At 38.5% G+C, this 21,858-nt stretch overlaps 1 protein-coding gene across 2 annotated transcripts in view; it reads right to left on the bottom strand.

Annotated features, from left to right (window-relative positions):
* The window catches only part of NELL1 (neural EGFL like 1), an 862,938-nt gene that overhangs the window by 207,852 nt on the left and 633,228 nt on the right, over positions 1–21,858 (bottom strand). For both annotated transcript variants that reach the window (XM_036862585.1, XM_036862586.1), the window contains exon 15: positions 7,850–7,945. In XM_036862585.1, the coding sequence (XP_036718480.1) occupies positions 7,850–7,945 (96 nt within the window). The remainder of the gene's footprint in view (positions 1–7,849; positions 7,946–21,858) is intronic.

Below are 21,858 nucleotides of genomic sequence, written 5' to 3'. Positions count from 1 at the left end.
CTATTAAACTGGAGAATGCTTTAAAACCACATTAGCCCACCAAGCCTGAAACTTCTTATCTTTTCAACCACCACCAAAATGAATGCATAGATATTGCTATTTGATTCATCATATTTTGGACCCAAGTGAACATCTTCAGGCAACTACCTTTTCTAATCAGTGGATCCTATTAGGAGAGAGTGATGCAAATTGCAAGAGTTTACATTTTTTTCGGCCAAGCTATTGGCTTCAATTAGGCTTTTTCCACATGATCTACAGTGCATTAAATATACTTGGATAGAAAGAATCCTTGGATACTAGTTACTAGGGAAAATTTGTAATTTCTGGGCTCCAGTCAGTCATATTCTTACAGAAGCCTGGATTTCCTTTCTGTTCAGCCATTGTGCTTCAAGTTACAGGGGTGTTTGTATTTCCCAGGGCAGAGGATTAAAAATGAGCCTATGAACACAACTCCTGACTTTCACAGTTCAGTAGTATGAGCTTGCCTGGTGGGGAGGAAGAACCGCTTGTCATCTAAATAGTCAGGAATAATTTTCTGCATTACTAACTAGACTAGGTAATCCCTAATAGCTTTCATGTATTTGATGAGGAATGCCAATACATTAAAAAGATTGGTGCCCTTTACTTTGCTTCCTGGAGAGCATGCTGACAAAGCTACTGGAAATACACAAAATTTCTATACTATACTCTTCTTATTAATGGCATTCTTGTTAATGGCCTTTCTCTCCTCCATCCCCAATATAATATATTTTTACTTCGGTGTCTTTAAAATTAGATTTCAACTGGAGCCATTACAACTTGTGATCTATAAAATGAAAAGACTGGACCACGTGAAATTTAGGGTCCTTGTGTATACTCATTCATTTATTCATTTACCAAATATTGGTTGAATTCAAACATAATAGGATATTAAAACTGGACTTCTCCTATGTTAGAGTTCTGATACATAATAATGTTCTGTTTCAAAGCTGTATGCTAGACTACCTTTATAACACTTTCAAAAATCAGCTGTGCCTACATTAACCGTTAGCCACCTTCCAGCTCTGTAAACAAAGACCTAGAATTTTAGTAAGGGATGGTGATGAGGCCAAAAGTGAGAAGTTGGTTACAGAGAGAGATTTGGCATGCTTCCAGTTCCAGGTAATCCTTTCTTTACTTTTTGCAGGAAAGAGGGGGAAGAACATCCTCTCTAAACTCATCCCAGGGTGACAGTTTTCAAGCACATCTAGAAATGTCCCCTGGATGGTTAGGGACAAAGCAAATTATATTTGACTTGTGCCCTAAGAGCCTAAAGGTTAATGCCTGGGTCTGGCACTGCCTCAGTCACATAGCAGAAGAAAAAAAAAAAAAAAAAAAAAAGACCACATTAAGAGAGGGCTGCACTTGGACTGAAGAAGGGGAAAAGTGTCTGCTTTATTGGAATCCTACAAAAGAGCATCAGAGTGTCACCCTAATCTTACGTTAATCTTGCAGAGCAAAGGAGCTACAACAGAGAAGTGGCCTTTCACAAGCTCAGAGCTACAGAAGATAAAAGGATCATCATGTCAAGGGAACTTCATTTGGAAGTAATTCGTGATCAAAGGCCCTTACCAAAACACCTCACAAAGGAAGAACCAGCAACTGCACATCGCCCATCCAGAGGGCCTCAACACTAGAAACCCACTATACGGGTTACGTGAGACCTTATTCTCTTTCCCATAAAATTGTCTCACTCAGGATAAGATTCCTGACACCTATGAATTTTAAAATACAATACTGAAAGAGGAAAAGAGAAAGTGTCCACATCTCCTCACTGCAGGCTTCTCAGGCTGTGGCAGGCTGGTGAGTGGAATATATGCCAGGAACTCTACCAAATGTCTTAAACAGACTATTTCATATAACCTCACAATAATAATATGCAATAAGTAATATTGATATCCCTTTTTTAGTGGCGAACTGAAGCTTAGAAACATTATGTATATCTGATCTAATCTCATAGATTCTGGTAAATAGTGGAACCCAACTGAGACTGACCTAGAATGACGTCAGAGGGTGCGTTCTTACTCTTATTTTGTTTATTCTCTTCTCACCTTAGGTGCAACAAAGATGTTGAAAGGAATATATAAATCAATGCCCATCATCAAGTAGGAGAGTATGGTTTATTACCCACAGAAGAACATAATTTATTTAGCCTTGCATATAATCTGTTAGATTGAATTGCCCTTGAACACAGGTAATATCATCAAGAGGCAACAGGTTATTGGAAAGTGTGTAAAATTTGGATTCAGTCATGCATGGGTTAGAACCACAACTCCACTACTGACTGGCTGAGTAACACTTATACACATCCTCATATATGTTCCCTAGGGTGGGGCTAGCTGCCTCACAAGAAATAACAAATGCAAAAGGTTGGGACTCATAATCCATGGGTAGTGGGCTGATGCAAGTTCCACTTCACAGAGGCTAAATAATTCATGGCAGATCTAGTAGCAGAACACAGGTCTCTGTCCTTCCGTCCAGAAGTCTTTACACTATCCCAGGCTGCCTCTTTATAGTCCAAATCGCTGTTTGTGAACAGAAGGCATAGCTCCCTACAGTTGTATTGAAATGACTTGAAAACTTGCTCTGTACCAAGGAGATGAGAATGAAAAATGGTTTCAGGTATTTTCCCAGATGTCTGAAACCTGGCAAAATGGTGAGCCTGGCAGGACCATGGACAGGGTTTTGAAATTGCTCCAAAGAGATCTGAGAGTTCAGTGACAACTCCATTTTGGAGCCATGGAGAAGTGTGTCAGATCTCTAGCTCAATTTCTCCATCACGGCTGAAAAAAATAAAGTTGAGCGGGTGGAATTGAGAAGAGGAGGGGAACGAGATACTATAGGTTCAGCAGCTGAACCCAAGGCTGAGCTGCTTTAAACATGAATGATCTCAGTGCTGGTGGGTTTGGGCTCCTCCCATCCTCCAGCACAATGCCTCTCCTCTGCCATTCTCTATTTCTGGAAAGAACCAGTGCAAGGAATAGTTCCTCAAACAAATTTATACTCATCTGACTTTAATGAAATTTTTAAGAGTATCTGCATCTCTCCTTTTCTGGTGGGTTCAACTGGATGGGCAACTCAGAGAAACCTCAACTCCTAGTACTTCCCTTTTGTATGATGCCACAAAAATCCTGCTTACTCTTTCCTGGGCACCTGTTAGTTACACAACAATAGCAGCAACATTAATAATAGAAGCTGCCATTTACTGAGCATGCACCATGTGTCAGACAACCTGAGAAAGCTCATGCTAAGAAAAGTTAAATAACTCTCCTAACTGCTGTGAATTTGCACTCGTTCGCCTCCCAAATGCCCTCCCCAGAGTCCTGTTACACCTGGCAAGGAAATATTCTCTTCTCCATTTAGATAATGGAGCTACTATCCACCCTTGTAAAGACTCTTAAAAAAATTTTCTCCATAACAGAGGTGAGCAGAGATGTAGCAAATAGAACACTGGTAGAGCTCCATCAAAATTGGGGCAAGATTTAAAATTTGGAAAAATAGACAAGTTCTTTCTTCTGACCATTCTTTTTACTTGGAGGATGGACAATATACTCAGGGTAAACTACTATCCTCTGCCTATATACCTACAACGCCCTGAAGCACAGGGAAAAGAATAGAATAAATTATCCTGCAAAAAGTCGTTTCCCTTTAGGAAAGGTAAAAGGCCCCCAGTCACTGAGAAAAATGAAGTCCTTTTCATGAATTTTAAATTCTCTTTATGTTAAGCTTTTAAAAAATCATTTCTTATTACAAACATAATTTATATTTATTGTAGAAAAATTAGAAATTTCTGATAAGCAAAATAGAAAAAAATAACTAGAAATTATACTGTGAATGGACAATGCTGTTCAACTTTTTTGCTATTTATTGATTACCCAGAAATAGAAACAGACTCACAGGTACAGAGAACAAACTAGTGGATCCCCAAGGGGAGAGGGCTGGGGGAGGGGCAAGATGGGTGAAGGGGATTTAGAGGTACAAACCACTAGATATAAAATAAATAAGTTACAAAAACATAACGTACAACACAGGGAATATAGTCAATATTTTATAATAACTTTGTATGGAGTATAGTCTATAAATATGTCAAACTACTAGGTTGCACACCTGAAGCTAATATAATATTGTTAAGTCAACTATACTTTAACAAAGAAAGAATGTTCTAATTACAGTAAACCCAAAGTACTTCTAGAACTCCTGAAGAGACGCTTTAAAAATGATTTTCTGTCTCCTAAAAAATGCTTATATTTTATATTTAGAAATATAAATATTTATATAAATATTATATATTTATATTTTAATATTATTAGACAGATAGATATATAAATTTTAAAAAGCCTGCTTAAAATGCTGTTAAACATCCTACAGTGCACAGGACAGCCCTCTGCAACAAAGAATTATCTGTCCAAAAATGTCAATAGTGTCAAGGTTAAGAAACCCTTCATTAGACAAGCTTGCTACCTTATATTTAATCTCACTTGTTGCTTGCAAATTTGCTTAATGCTAAGTAGAAAACATTCACTTCTTAGAGGATGATACTATGCTATTTTATGGTAACATATCTCTGGATTTAGTGTAACTTATTGATTTTATATTAGAAAAGTCTCTAGGACGACTCTTATTGTTTCATTTTGTTTCGTATTTGGCTCCTCTACATCAGTGTGGCATGATATCCTTTTAGCTCTCTAGGATTACAAAGAGATTTCACTGGCGGACCTTTTCTATCCTAAGAGTAACACACCTACTCTTCTTACTGGCTCTTCACTCACCTCTCTCTTTACACATCTCCATGTTAGATGTGAAACCAAATCAAAGCTAAGGGCACAGAGAAGGAACAAAGGGTAAGAGAAGAGCCAACATAATACGTCATCCAGAAACCAAGGGAGGTAAAATGTTTGCTTATCTTGAGTGGGGTTATGAAAAGTGTACATTTACTAAAATCTTATCAATATAAAATAAATGCAGAGTTGTTCATCTCTGTGTTACACATCAAACGTGAGTGGAATTTTCAACTTCATTATATTTCAGATAGGCATTTTCTTTTTCAGTGACTTAGCTGAATATACTTGAATTCTGAAAGGCTATCACAAGCCATGAATAAAACTAGTAATGGGGGGCAGGGGTCGGGGACAAAAGAAACATTTTTAAAACTAAATTTAAGTGGATTCTATATAGCTCAAATGGGACCATTTAATTGGTCCTAAAATTAAAACAAACCAAATAAAACATTTCATGTAACCATGCTGTTAGACATTCACAGTGCATTTGTATTTCTCCTTTACACCTTGTGTCTCAAGGCATCTAGCATTGCTATTCAATGTCAAGTGGAACTACTTAATGTTTATTGCTAACAGTGAGCACGACAAAATAATTCTGACAAGATATGACACAGGTTTTTAGTGTTCATCCTATAACTCACCTAGATCCCTTGCACACAAGCGATTGGAAATACATGTACTTTACACTATCCATAAAAAAATCTCATAGAATTAGAATATTGGCCAATATTAAATGGAATGGTTTTGCTACAAACGGAGGACAACATCACATACAGAGAAACCTTATTTTATTCTTTTTTTTTTTTTTTTTTACCTTATAGCAACTGTATAAGTTTTCAAGAGTAAGTAATTCTCAATCTCCACTTTAATATTTATCTAGGAACCAATGACCTGCCAATGTCTGTCTTACTTTTGCCTCTTGTCTTGATTTTCTCCTTTATCTCTCTTTTTCCTGTTCCACATTATGGACCAGAATGTAAGCACCGATTCAATCAGCCACTTATTGAGCAGAGCAAAGGAAAGAGGTCAAATCAGCAAGCCATCAGAAACCATAACTAATTCTTCCGGGGCTGCCACTGACTCAGGCCCTGGTCTAAGATCAATGCTCTCCTCCAATTCTTTATGATGCAAAAAAGAATAAGAACTTTACAGTAGATGCTCTGGTTAAATATCACTATGACAATATAAAAATGACTGGTTTATAACAAGCAACCCGAGGTGCTTGGTGAAAGTGCAGGCTCACGGACTCTCCCCCAGATGTTCTGATTCACCAGGAGCCCAGATTTTACAGGAAGTTCATCATTATCCCCTTGAAACACATGCAAGGGTTTAAAATGTAGTTTATGGAATACAAGTTGAGTTTTATTCTCAGTTCTAATACTGGCTCTGTAGCATTGCAGAATTTACTTAATCTACCCAAGCTTTAGTCTGCCATCTATAAAATGAGCGTAATAATATCTATCTCTTCTGTTTGTTCTTAATATTAAAATAATCATTTAAAAGTTCTCGTGCATAATTAGTACATGATAAATGGTATATCATTAGTAATATTAGAATCCCTCATCATCAGCAATATCATCATCACTATTCTGTCTCCATTAATTCCTGTATTCTAATTTTAGGGAAACACAGCAGTTTTGGAGGAAATAATGAGAAACCTTTAGATTTTTTTTTTTTTCATTTTAGAAAACCTAATTAAAATCAAATGTACTGCAATACGGTTATGTGTGCTAAGTTACTTTGCTTTTGACAAGAATCCTTCAGTTCCATGTGATAATTCTCTCACGCTGCTCAGAGGTGGAACTTGGCTCTTTATATGTCTTTCTTTTTTTAAAGACAAACCAAGTAATTATTATTTAATAAATGTGATCTCATTTGTTGATAATATCACAAAATATGGAAACAATGATGCTTATTGTTGATTTCCTTGTTGAATAATTTATGTAGTTAAATTTTGACATGCTCTTAAAAGGATCAGGCTGTCTTATAAATACACAGGCAGTGCCATGTACTATGTCAAACAAGTTGGGGTATAATAAACAGGCTCATTTAAAAAATTTATTATTTAAATTCAGAAACCTTTAACGTGAAGGCAAGGAAGCAAGAGCTTTGCTTAGATCTTCGGCATTAGATGAAAACATGCTCCCCCTCATCTAATAATAGGGATAAGGACTAAAGCATCATATTTCCATTTTGCTATGCTCTACTATGAGATGTGTCAAGTGTGACATGCCAGACCCAGAAACACATAATACCGTGATTTTAACCTAATGAAACTCATAGGAAAATACAATGAAATACTCAGTTTTACATGGCATACACCTCTTGTTTGCACTGATACGTACACTGCCACTTTGGCACTGAATGTCAATTTCATTCACACACAGGTAGGAGGACTTCTCCAATTAATAAAAGAGCTAGATTTCACCAAAGAGTGCCCAGTGTAGACACTACATTTACTGCAAATAGAAAGCTGTACGTAATGGAATCTTACCAATACTAACTGGCTTATATTATCAGGTCCATGAATGATAATGTTCCTAATAAACCAATATTATAATAAAATCCCAAGCACACCGATAAACCTGCTGCTGGGGTTATTTAATGTGCTTTTACACAAGGAGCATGCGGTTCTAATTTAGATTCCGTGGATGCAGCAGATTGTTATAACTCCAGTGGTTGCCTGTGACGCTCCCCAATAGAGGATTAAGTGGAGCAGGTCAGTTTGTCAGGCTTTATCTCTAATTAGCACTAAAAATGCACACTGCAAACGGAGGCAGAGAGAAGACTAGACCTTGCTAAATTAGACACGGTGGAGGGAGGGCAAATGAAGCTCTGTTTTCAGAAGGAGGATGCCTATTACACAGTAATCAAAAGGTACCCAATTTGAGGAGAGCCACATCCACCATCAAGACATAATGTATTAAGTCAACCCGCAGTACTATAGCTCCAGAGAAAGAGCCTCCATTCTCTCTGAAGCCTAGTCTCTCTCTCTCTCTCTCTAACCCCAACACACACACACACACACACACACACACACCAGACGAGGTTACCTTTCTCGCAGTGGCTTCCTGTGAATCCAGAAGGACAGACACATTTGTTAGGAGCCAAGCACGTTCCACCATATCTGCAGCCCTCTTCGCAGAATGCTGTCACGAAAAGAGAAGGGATTTCTCTTAGATAAAATGGCAATAAGGAAATTCATGGTAAATAGCATGGGCATTGAAACAATTCTTTCATCGTTGCACAGGGAATACATATCTATGTTGACATATTTAAAAGTCACGGTATACAAAAAGAAAGAAATGAAATAATACCTATTTCACTGGTTTACATCAGGTCAATTGAAATAATGGATATAAAGTATTTGGTGCTAAATGGTAGCTAGTATGAAGAGCTCTTACAGTTGCTATTAGTATGATTATTGATATACTTGAAATCGAAGAGTCAATTGAGGAACTAGAAAGGACAGGGTTAGGATAAAGGCAAAGGCATTTAAAATACTCACTGTTTTGTAGATACTCTTTCTTACTAAGCATTTTTATTACAATAAAAACATTTTTACATTTTTTTAAAGATTTTCGGTAGTCAAAGCAATTTTTAAGAACATAATAAATTTAACTAAGTGCTTACTTTTGAATATTTTAGATGTCTCCAACATTTCTATAATAAAAACAATGCCTTGTCCTTATAGAAAAAATGCTTAACACATCTCAAATTATTCCTTTAGGGAAAGTGCCTCAATGTAAAAATCCTATTTCAAGGGGTATAGACTTGATAAAGCTTTTTGATAAACATTACAAAGTCATCCTAAGGCCATCTCAGCACTACCCTGCTAGCCTTGGATTAGTTCCCCTTATTACACACTAGCAGAGCATATTTCCATGCCCCTTTCCTTTGCAGTTTTAGATATAAATGTTCATTTATGCATAATTGATTACCATCTCCTCTTCCATCCACTGGACTGCAAGACCTATCAAGGCAAGTACTACGATTATTTTTGCTCCCCGTGGTACCATAGTCTCAGAATCTGAGGCCAGAGTAGATGCTCAAAAAATATTTGCTGAATGAATTAGTCTATATTCTGCAGGTTGTTCTGACAGGAAAACACTTGTTCTCACAACTGTGCAATACTTCCATCTGAATAAGTTATTATCAAACCCTGCTGGATAACCAATAATTCTGTGTTCTTAACCTGCAAAATTTCTCATTAATGAAGATGACTGCAACTTGTTAACGCAGAATTTCTTTTATTCACATGAGAGCTCGGTGAGCAAATGTTTTGATTTTTAATCGCAGTTGGAAAATGTCACCCTGGAAAAATGTCACGGTTATGTTTTGCCATCATCACATAAATAATATGGGTCTGACTTTAAAAAGCTCCATTATGTCTTTAGATAGTTGAATGCTAGTTCAAGTAAATAGAACTTCTCACAATATTGTCATTTTCCACATCATTTGATGTCCCTTGGATGATTTAACATTCTGTAGTTTAGCAATTAATTGTGAGCTCCTCTGTTTCTGCCAGAGGATATATAGTGTGTATCTTGATATTCGAATACCATTTCCTATTTCCAGCATCTCAGTACCCTGAGACTAAGACAAAAAAGGTTTAGACAATATCTGCCTTGGTATGTTCATCAGAAACCAAATACATATAAATATATGTATATAAGTGTATATGAAATCTCTTGTCCCCAAAATCACACATTGTGGGCTCTGGTGACAAACATTTCAAGTAAGATATTTAGAGTAGAGCTCTGCATCAAAGTTAACAACAGAACAAGAAAAATTTTTTGCAAGCTAAAAATGACAGATGGAAATCTGGTAAAGAAAAGTTTCAAGTGGCACCCAAAGAAGGCAGGGGCTTGGAAGCAGGAAGCTCAGTCTGGGTTTCTTTGTGGCACAAACAGCACTTGATCCAGATCTGTGTACACACATGTGCGTGCGTGCGCGCACACACACACACATCAGCAGACATGGTTAGGAGACTTCGTGTTGTTTTATAATACATGTGTGCTCTTGATTTACTCACCTCTTAAACAGAAATGGTAATAGATTTTGTGAAGAAAGCATATGTTTGTGATGTTCTAAAAATGTGCAGATAGAATAAATAGGGTGCCATAAGGATAAAATGAGTCAATATTTGTAAGGGACTTAAAATAGTGTTTGGCACATAGTGTTAAGTATTCCGTAAATAAAATTAATTGGTTATGACTGTGAAACTTGTACAAATTGTCTAATACGCAGACAACATAAACCCATCCTATAAGGTGTTCAGCTTCACCAGGATGGGTTTAAGGCAACCCTTGTTCTTTGTGCTTGATTTAGTTTCTCAAAAGAGTAGTAGTAGCCCTTATCATCAAATATCAGATAGGTGTTACTGTTTCCAAATAAAAATGGTGAAATGGGGACTCAGAAATCAAGTGCCCCCTGTAAGCTGCACAGATGATAAGCAGCATAGCCAAGATTCAAACAAAGACTTCTTTGGCTTCAAAGTCTTACCTCCTCTTTATAAGATACAGTGCAGATTCACCTGCAATCTGGCATTCGCATAGGCAGGTTTATCCCCTTTTTGAATAGTCCCATAAGGGCTAAGGGAACTGACTACAAATTGGAAGAAAAAAATATCTCCCAAACTGCACACATTGCATTCAAGAAGGGGTGTAGGGTGTTGTGCAAGTTCATGCACCTATCACCTAAACTCCATTTTTGTCAGTTTTTAGTCACATTTCACCCAATTGCACATACTGCTTTGATTGGAACTTATCTGGAATAAAGAAGAAATTCACTGCCTACTTGAACCTTAGGTAATATGCCAAAAATTTCAAAAAACACAAAAGCAAATTGAAAAGGAGCATGTCATCCAAAACTTAAGCTACTCTGGAGAAATCAAGATCAGTGCAAGTTTTCTTTGAAACCTCATAAAACATCAAAACACACTATTGTATCCTAGTCTAAAAATTGTGCACAGATTATGTATATCTGGATAGGCCCTTCTGGATCAACTATGAACCCAGCATTTCTTCTGGTACTCATAGGACCTATAATTTGCACAGCATTACTTAGTTGATGGCATAACCAAAACAAGAAGCCAGGTCACCTACTATACCTCTTTCTAGCTTATGAGAAGACAGGATGGTAGAAACCACATGGTCCAAATCCTTGCTCTGTATGTATTAGCTGTGTGACCTAAGCAAATAATTTCACTCCTCTGGACCTCAGTTTTCTCAAGAGCAAAGCAATAATGATAATAATGAAAACACCATGCTGTGCAGGTTAAATTAAACTACCAACGTAAACCACCCAGCACAGGGCACTGCAAGTGGAATAAGCTTAAGAACTGGATGTGACTGTCTTAACTTACCACCAGGCCTTTGCTTTTCCAAATACCAGTACTATAACGCACCAGTTCCTCATCTAGATTCTGGAGATGCAGCAGTGAAAAGATCCCCGTGCTATGGCACTTATTCTTTAGTAAGGGCTAACTGTCACTCCTTCCTTGACTTGGTGACCCAGTAGTATCATGTGGTTTGTCATGGGACTTGGAATCATAGCTCCTTTGCAAACTCAGAAAAACTCAGGCATCATGGGTGTGTCACTTCTTTGTCGACCACTTTCTAGATTCCAAAGTATGGTTTGTAGACCGCAGATATTCAATGAGATTACAAACTTGAATCTGTCATTATAATGTCATTTGTTATTAACTGCTACCCTGGGGGTGATATTGGATCAGATCAACTCTAAAATGGTATGCTTCTATTTTTGAAAGGACTCTTCCTACTGTGCAATAAAATTAATTAAAAAATTCAAAACTGAGGGAGTTCATCCAAAGAAAGACTACTTTTTATATTTAAAAAATTCTGAGCATGTGAAACAAAACTTGGACTTTAAGGGGAACAGAATGAGAAAGTGGGTTTGCAGATGCCAGGTTTGTGGATGCCCAGTATTATCACCATGTGCTCAATTTGACAAAAATAGTTTTACACTAATAAAAAAAAGTAATAGCCCTCCAAGTTCTAAACACTTGGTATGATCCTCTTAAAGTATAACTGGCATATATTTAGTTCCTAGGGACACCCTGTATTCTGAAAAAATAAGGAAACATACAAGTTTTAACACCATCTGGTAGAAGTAAACCCTTTTCCCTCCCTCTTGGTTTCCTTGAGAAAGCATTTTCCTTAAGCTCATTTCTGCCCTCTCTTTGCCAGCTTTGCTCATTCTGTCCCTGGGGAGGTAGAGAGATTTATTCTATTGGTAAATTTGGAAACAATATATATCAGGATGATTTTCCTTGGGTGGGAGAAACAGGAGAATGGGCTGAGAAAAACTATCATTAGGAGTGAGTAATATTTTCATTTCTAGCTTTATTTTGGACGGTGAGTTAGTAGGTGTGAATTTCATTATTAAAAATAACTATCAAGATATCAAAATAAATAAAAGCTGGCCACCATGGATCAATGGTTACAAGGTGTCCTAAACCAAAGATTATAATTAATTTGATTATATGCACCTAAATTCCAAAGGGGGGAGAAAATATTTAACATCTGGTCATGCTCAGTAAAACTCCATGCCTACCTCGCTTCTCTCTTGGGAGTGAGATGCCTTCAAATGGTATCAATTTTCCTTACTTCCCTGATGATGCCTTTCTCCCTGGGATTCAGTGGGTAAGCTGGTCTTATCCTGTGTTTATTCTTAGCAAACCAGCTTGACTTACAGACTTAAGCTCATGTTCTCCAATCCAGCTCTGTCAATAATAAAGGTGAGATCACCCCCCTCCACCATGCCTGCTTTTTGGTTTATTCCTCACCTTGCTCAGAACATAATATTTATCAAAGATCCCCTCAAACATTTTGGTTGTTACAAGATGGCAGGTAGGGTCAGGGTGCTCCTGGCATTTGGTGGGTAGAGGACAGAGATGTTGCTAAATATCCTACAATGCACAAGACAACCTTGCGTAGCAAAAAAAGTACCTGGCCCAGAACATCAGTAATGTTGCAGGTGACAAACTCCACTCCGACTTTACACAATTAAGTCTATGGGGTACCTCCATGAGTAAAATTAGGTTATTTTAATCCCTTTTTGCATCCTCCCAAAGTCTCCCCCCAAGAGTGTAAAATATAAAGGTAAGAGTGAAAACCATCCAGATAGCTATTCTGATATATAAAACCAAACATCCAGATGTCTGCAATTCTCACTTGTCATATCATTCTGGTCTCAAGCACACACTATACTGCATGACTTAATATTTAATTATTGGCCCCTAAATCACCTTCACTCCTATCACTTACTATTTGTGTTTGTATCTGCGGCTCTGCTAGCCTTTTGCACTCTTCTTTTCAACAGTATTAATAATAATGACAACAATAGTGACAGTAAATTCCATTTATGGATGACCTATTAAGTACTTTATAGACCTAATATTCCATTTCATCTTTACAGCAATGCTGTGCGTTTCTCATGCTATTCTCCTTTTCCGATGAGAAAGCGAGCTTAGAGAAGTAAGGTAAGTTATCAAAGGTTGCACCACTACTAAGTGGCATCCTGGGTTTCAAGCTCAGAGTCCTAACAACATCACTCAGCAGTCTCCATTTAGGGATTAGCCACCTACTATGTGTAGATAATGTGCTGAGTGCTGAGAAGTCTAAAAGGACACATGAAAATTGTCTCCATGCCCAAGAAGCTCACAATCGAGTAGCAGAGAATGGCACATATAAAACCAAGCACATTCAAATGTGATCTATGCCCCTGTAGCAGTATGAATAAAGTACTGAGAAAACGTGGAGAAGAACGTGATTAACTGTGCCTGGTGCACCCGGGCAAAGTTTTGCAACAGAGCTGGCATTTGAGCTGGGCCTGGAAGAGGGTATGGGATTTTTGCCAGGTGGAGAAGCACAGGAAAAGAGACAGTTCAGGTCATGGTTTTGTCCTGCAGAAAGGTAACAAATAAATGAAGAAAATGAACAGGTGTTGATAACTCACATCAAGGTTAGGGACTGAACATTAGAACAGAACACAGTAAGCCATGTGGGGAAGCAGGAGCGTTTTACAATCTGTGAGCCATCCTCTCCGTCAACCCGTCTCTCATCCACTTTCCAGATTTGTTACTTACCTTAAGGCACAACAGTGTCTTGCCTGGGTATCTGCATATAGACTTTTCCATTTTTCTATCCATTATTCTAGTTGGTTTAAAACAGTGCTTTGCTGGTCTTTTTTAGTACACTATATAGTTAGAAATAAGTTTTACATCAGAAACCCCATACGTACACACATAGACAACCAGAAGTATAAAATGTACTCTTAGTATGTGTAATGCATTCTGATATTTTCTATCATATTGCCTTGCATTATACTGTATTGTATTGCCTTCCATATATGGTATTGTATTATATTCTGTTGTATGTAATTTATAAATACAGCTATGAATCAATGACTTGCTTTCCCAACCCACTAAAACTGCAGTTTAAACCATGTGCTTGTTTCATACATTCTTGGTGATAGTCACATTTTTCTAGTCCATAGCATTTTGTGATAGGATGGGTGCATAGAGTCACTTTTAGATTAACCTTGAAATCTTCACATTGAGGTGTTGGTTTTAGCTCTAGAAAGACTGAAAAGATAAGAAAATGTCTACAAGTGTTATTTTCTATGGATGTAGTTACAACTGAGATCACATGGCCTGCAAAGTTGAAGTATTTGCTCACTAGGCCTTTATAGATAATCTGTTACAAAAGATGAACTAGACAGGAGTGGCATAGATTGAAGGGAGACATCCTCCTGCATTTGGGGGGTGCTATATATGTGTTTCTATAACTGGACTATGAGATTCTTAAGGGCCATGGTCATGTTTGTTGCAACTCTGCCTTCCTCTATATCATCCTGAACTCTGGTGATACTGAACCCATATTTCTTGGTAGAGTAATTTAATTATATAGAGAAAATAAAAAGTTTGAGAAGACAGTCTTGTGTACAAGCTAACTATATTGTGAAATTTGAGATAAACATTTGACCAAGTCAGATCATTCGAGCTTTACAAATTTATCAGCCATCTACTGTGTGCTTGACACCAGATACTCTAAAAAGATATGATCCCTGTTTTCCAGGATCTGGGATTCTAATACAATGATTCTCCCTGAGGGCAATATCCCCCCCAGGGGATATTTGGAAATGTCTGGAGATATTTTTAGTTGTTACAGCTGGAGGAATGCTACTGGCGGGTAGAAATCAGAGATACTGCTAAACATCCTACGTGCACAGGGCAGCCTCACAACAAAGAATTATCCAGCTCCAAATGTCAGTATGATGAAAGTTGAGAGAAGACAGTCCCTTAATTTAGTAATTAATAAATACTTATTGAGTACCCTCTATACCAAGGATTATTCTGAGAACCAGGGCTCAGACAGATAAAAACATGTCAACATATGGGTTTATATTCTAGGGGGAAGATACAGAATAACAAAATAAGCATGTCAGTGACATCACAAATGAGATGATGACAAGTGTTACGGCCCAAAATAGAGCAGACCAGGGGGATATGAAGTATGCCAGTGGGGAAGGTTGTAATTGAACAGGGTAATCACGGAAGGCACTACGACAGTGGCATTTGGGAAAAGACCCAAAGAGGAGAAAGAGTGTTCCAAGCAGAGGATACCACAAGTGCAAAGGCCCTAAGGAGCAGATTGTGAGGATTGCATAATGCTTTACAGATCCCAGCAGTACACAAAACCAAAAGGAGGTAGAAAGAAGGAAAGGGTTGTTTCTGCCTGGAAGGTCAAGAATGGCTCCAAAGAAGAGCTGCTGCCTCAGCTGAATCAGAAAAATAAATAAGAAACCATCAGGCAGCTTGGGGCCAAGGGTGTTCAAGTCAGGAGGAAGGAACAGCGTCTGCAAAGGTATAGAGGCATGGAGCACGACTGGGTAGAGCTAAAAGAGGCTTCAGCTGCCTGGAAGAGGGGCTGTGAGGAAGGAGGAGTGGGGGGGGATTAGCTGGGATTTTATGAACGCAGGATTTGTGCTACTTCACAGACGGGCCACTTCTGCTCTGCCTGTCTCACCAGATACCCACTGGTCTTATGAAGGATTTAGGACTGCCAATATTATCTTATTTTTCCCCAATTCACTTTCATTCAGAACAGGAGTGGTCTCTTTCTTAGGGAGGCAGAATCAAAATGTTGAATATGAATTCATTTTTATGATTTTAAAATCTCTGAAATGTAGAACTGGAAGAATCATATAGAAGGGAGAGCAATTCAACAGGAAATTACTAAGAACTTGGGAATGAGGGATGTTCAGCCCTGACCATGTGCCCCTGGGGGGTGGGGTCAATCACGGACACATCACCCAAACAACCGGGGCGCCTCGGTAAGTCTTCAGGACCACCTATGGCTCAGTGAGCGGTTAAGAGCGTGACTCTGGAAAGAGAGACCTGGGTTCCAGTCATGGTTCCAGCCCTTATTAGCTGGTTGATTTCTTTTCCTAGCTTTACTGAGATACAATTGACATATAACATTGTGTAAGTTTAAAGTGTACAACATGCTGGTTTGATACGTTTATATATTGCAAAATGATTACCATTGTGATTATTTTTGGAAAGTTCCTTCATCTCCTTGAGCATCAAACTTCTTTCTTTCTTTTTAATTTTTATTTTTTTATTGAAGTATAGTTGATTTACAATGTTGTGTTAGTTTCAGGTGTAAAATGATTCAACTATATACATATATATGTATATACATATATATATATTCTTTTTCACATTCTTTCCCCTTATAGGTCATTATGAAATATTGAATGCAGTTCTCTGTGCTACACAGTAGGTCCTTGCTGCTTATCTATTTTATATATAGTAATGTGTATATGTTAATCCCAAACCCTTAATTTATCCCTCCCCCCCCTTTCCCCTTTGGTAACATAAATTTGTTCTCTATGTCTGTAGGTCTACTTTTGCTTTGTATTTAAAGAAAAAAAAAAGATACAAATGAACTTATATTCATACTCCTTACCTGTATAACTAAGTCACTAAGAGAACCTACATCATACTGATATTACCGGGCTTAAGGAAGATAGTGCAGGTAAAGTACTTGACATAATGTCCACACATCGTAAGCGCTCAGTAAATGTTAGTTCTTTTTAATCTGTCAATCTCTTTCTCTCTAGGTTAATTAATATAGTACAGCATTTTCTTTCAAATATCAAAACTCTTTGCAGCCTACCTTCCCTAACTGACACACAAATCGATGGCAGAGTTTGAGAGCTTGTTGAGCACTGGATTCAATAACAAAGAAAATGATGAAGGGGATGAAGGCAAAAACCCAAGAAGAGGAATAGAATGAGGCATGGTGTTCAAATTTCCAAAAGCAAAATTCAGGAAGTTAGTTTGGGACTCCCTACAACGTACAAACTAAGGAAACAGTCAAATTATATCTTTGCAACAAAAACTCTGAAAGCAATTCAAAATTTGGTGTTCAGCGTTTACAGGAGCATTAGGAAATGGGAGCCTGCAAGTGATAGCTGTGAAAAGCAGTTGAGGAGAAAGCCTGGGGTGCGAGGGTCAGAAGGTTCCCTGCTGCACTGCCATGCTGGAGCCCAACACATCTATTACCCTTGGAGGTCCCAGTCTAGAGATTTTAAGAAATAAATTCCAGCAAGCTCTCCCGGGAAAAATCACTATGTGATTTTTATATAACCACATGGAATTAGATGTTAAATCTTGAGTGAGATATGGATCCCAGCTGCAGTGACAGAAGCTGGGTAATTCGGGTGGACCCAAGTTCTCAAGAGAGCTCTTCCATTTCCCACCTCCATCTTGGAACTTGAACAGTTTCTCAGATTTGTAAAGAGTTTTATGCTTTTGTTTTAGAAAGTGCTTCATGAGAATCTTGAATGGTGATTTGTAATGGTACCTTCATTCTGTAAATGGGAAAACTGAGAGGAGAGAAGTAGATGACTTGCTCAAGAGAAAGTTAATTAGGAAGCAGAGACAAAGAATTCCAGGCTCTGGGATTCTAAAACAGCATCAGGTATCTGAGAAATGATGCCAAATTTACCCAATGGGAGAAAACTAGTTTGGGGATTTAGAATGTGGGGAGGGAAGGAGAGAAGGTAGAAATAAGGGAGGAGAGAAGGATGAAAGCATACAAAGAATAGAGGAATGAAAGAGAATTAACTTAGCAATCAGACCCTGCAGCACACACTGCTCCCCGCACCCACACTCTGTAATGCCTAACACAGACAGACACCTAGGTTGTCAGATGAGAGGCTTTCAGAAATGGGCACCACGGGTGCTGATCTCACATCTGCCATTTTCTAGCTGTGTGACCTGGGGCTGATCTAGAAATATCAATGAACTTTATTTCCCCCATGACAAAATTGAAAGAAAAATAGCACCCTCATTACATGGTTGTTATGAGGAATAAAGGTCAAATACTTAGTCCCAGGTACTCAAAAGATTTTAATTATTATTATTAGTTACATACTTATATCCACAGTGGGGAAACCCATTTGAGGACAAATACACTGACGTGGGGAACCGAGGGTAAATGAAACCCTAATTCACAGGGCTATCAGGCTACATTTGTATTTTGTTGAAAATGTACTACTTTTCAGTTCCATGCTTGAAGGTCCCGACCAATGAATCCAGAGTTAGAATTATTAATTATCATGTTGTAGAATGCAAAGGAATTCCAAAGAGTGCTGCTTGCTGGTGGACTCAAAACATATATTTGACCTTTCCTTGGCTGCCTTCAAAGTCAAAACCCAGGGTCCTCTTAAGCAAGCTTGTCTGATTAATGGCTGCTTTCATGTTCATACACACCCACCGGGCCTCTAGCCTTCACCACCGCCTGGTTATCTGTATTGTCTAGATGTTTAGCTATATCTCATCTACAGCATGAGCTACCCTCATTCTTCAGCCAGCGTTCCTTTTGAAATATTTAAGCTCAAATCCCTCTAAATGTATTTCTAATTTATAGGCAGTGTGGTACAGGTAAAAAGAACACAGCCCTTGGAATCAGAGAAACCTGGATTAAATCACTAGCTGTGTGACCTTCGGCTAAATTACTCACCTTCTCTGAGCCTCTGTGGGCCCACTTGTGAAATGAAGACATAAATACCTCTTCATCAAATTTGTTTCAAAGTTAAATGACAATATAAACATGAAAGCAAGTGGCACAGAGCCTGATACATTGCCTTCCTCTCCAGATTTGTCCCTTGCCACTTTCACTGGCTGCCTTACCCCCCAGGCACAGTTCCCCACACAGGCTGACCTTGCTTTTGTGGGTTAGCCCACATGATGCTGCCTATGAAGAGAGTAAGCAAGATGTTGTGGCTACTATTTCCTGAGGGTGTTATAAAGGAGTTTTCATGGCGTCCAACTTTCTGCCCAGCTGGGGAGCTGCTCCCAGCTCAAGACTCTCAGCTGGAAGGGAATCCGCTCATGCAGAGAATTTTTAAATATCTCCTCTATACCCACAGTGTGCAGAGACTGTTCATTCTTATCAGGGTACTGTGATCCCAGCAAGGAAATGACAGGTACAGAGTACCAGGTTAGAGGGACAGAAAGACAAGATGGGGCATCTCACAGCCCAGCCAGCATTTGCAAAGTACACAGGAGAGAAGCAGAGCCTCCCTCAGAAGCCATTTGATAACATTTGGGCCTCAAGGACTATATTCTTTCCTTGGATAATTGTAAGAAGTAAAAAGGGAGTTCAGGTTAAAAAAAAAAAAAAGTACTTGGCAACCCCAATTTTTTGTTTGCTCATTTGTTTTTTCAGTGAGAAGGAACATAGAATGAATATCAGAACCCACTGCAGGCCTCGGTCATCTCTTTTCTATAATATTACACTTGAAATTTATTTGTTTTTTAAAATAAAGCGTGGGTTTCGAAATTCCTATCAAACATTTTCATTTCTTTTATAAAGTTCACAGTTAAAAAAAAAATCTAAGAATCGTTGATCCATGCATTCAAAAACCAGCAGTTGAAATCTTACTACGCACCAAGTACTCTGCTAGGCAGTTAACATATAACAATGATCAGAGCAGACAATGTCTCTGATTTTATGATGCTTACCTTTTAGTGGGGGAAAAACAAGCAAACAAGTAAAAGTACAAAAATTCAGATAATAATAAGTGTTATGGGGAAAACTAAAGCAGAGTAAGGGAGATAAGTGTTAGGAGAGGGGTTAATACCTACGTAGGGTAGTCATAAAGGCCTAATAAATTGACATTTGAACAGACACATAAAGGATGAGAGAGAGCAGACCATGCAGACAAGGGAGTGAGGAGTGTTCTGGGCAAAGGGAACCGCTCAGTGCCAAGGTCCTGGCACAGGCCCTTACCCAGCACCTTCAGGCACGGCAAGCAGGCCAGGTGAGGCAGGGGCTGAGTCACAGGAGAGGGCAGCAGAAAGCTCATGGAATCGAACTTCTCTTAGCATCTTTAGGACACTTAAGGACTTTGGTTTTTTGCTCTGAATGAAATAGCCGTTGGAATGTTTTGTGCTACAGAGTGACATAATGTCACTTAGGTTTTAACAGGATCTTTCTGGTTGTTGTGTTGAGGAAAAATAGACCATGGGGTGGAACAGGCGATAATAAAAGCAAACAGAGCACTTATAAAGCTATTACAATAATTCAGATGAGAAACTGATGGTCCCCTAAACCAGTGTGATAGAAGTGGAGGCGTGAGAGGAGTCAACAGCTCCCCCAATCATCTATGGACCAGGTAGACTCCGCAGAGTAGAGGCAAGAACTTTGTCCAAAGGAAACAAACTGGGTAAGTAACATGTCTCTTGCCCTTCTTCTACAGAGTTATGAATTAGGGAGGCTTTTTCTCTGGCGATAAAATGGACTACGCTTACATGTATTTTTTCTGCCTGGAATTCTTTTCCCCATTGGTGAATTGGTTAACTCCTCCTTGGCCTCCAATCTACAGCTGAAATGTCTCCTGAACTGGGAAGCATTTTATGTTGGATGACCCTCTTTCACCCCAGGCCTGCAGTCTAGGTTAAAGGCCTGTATTAGTTTCCTAAAGCTGCCGTAAGAAGTTACCACTGACTGGTGAGTTAACACAGACGAAAAATATTACTCTCTCTCTGTCTGAAATCAAGGTTTCGATGGGGTTCGTGCCTTCTGGAGGCTGTGGGGGGAACGTGCCCCATGCCTTTCTCCCAGCTTCTCTGGCTGCCAACAGTTCTTGGCATTCCCTGGCTTGTAGCTTCCTAAATACAATCTCTACTTTCATCTTTCTATGGCCTTCCCCAGGGGGGCTCTGTCTCAAATCTCCCTCTCATTTCTCTTATAATGACACAAGTCATTAGATTTAGGGCCCCCGCTAAATCCAGGATGATATCACCTCAAGTTCCTTAACTAGATCTTCAAAGACCCTATTTCCAAATAAGGTCACATTTACAGGTATTGGGGGTTAGGACATGGACATATATTTTGGGGGGGGGGAGGTCACTATTTAATGCACTATAAGGCCCCTCCTATATTCCGCCAGAGATATTTCATCACTTATCATACTCTCCTAGCTGTCTTCTTACCAGTGTGTCTGGCCTAAGAGATTTGAGCTTTTCAAGTATGCACATCATGTCTTTCATCCCTCTGTCTCCAGTTCCACACCCAGTTCTTGGCACATAATACATAATAAATCGCTCCTTATTGAATAAATTAATTACAAATCACAGAGTAGACTTCTAAAACCAGCAAAAGATTTAGCTGAATGTCACTAGGCACTTTAAACTTTCTGTTAGCATTGGAGAAGATACTCAGGTGGCTTCTATTGGCCTGTTACAAGTGCTTTTGTTTCTATTTTCTTCTTCAACAGAACAGAATATACAGTATAAATGAAATTTTATACCTATGCATTGGGCAATGGAGAAGAAAAATTCTTAATCGTAAGAACAATACTAGTGGCTTTCGAACTTTTAAATAAAATCTACCTCAATAGTTAAATCATTTCCTCTTCTTTCACTAACCATTCATGGTATTGGTATTTACCATTTGCTATTTTTCAAAAGAGGAATCAGGAACTTCCAACATCCAGAATGATACCATATCCAAAATTA

The sequence above is a fragment of the Balaenoptera musculus genome, chromosome 8, assembly GCF_009873245.2.
Source record: "Balaenoptera musculus isolate JJ_BM4_2016_0621 chromosome 8, mBalMus1.pri.v3, whole genome shotgun sequence".
Lineage (NCBI taxonomy): Eukaryota > Metazoa > Chordata > Mammalia > Artiodactyla > Balaenopteridae > Balaenoptera > Balaenoptera musculus.
Note: the sequence above shows the minus strand (reverse complement) of the source record. Positions and strands in the feature narration are given on the sequence as shown.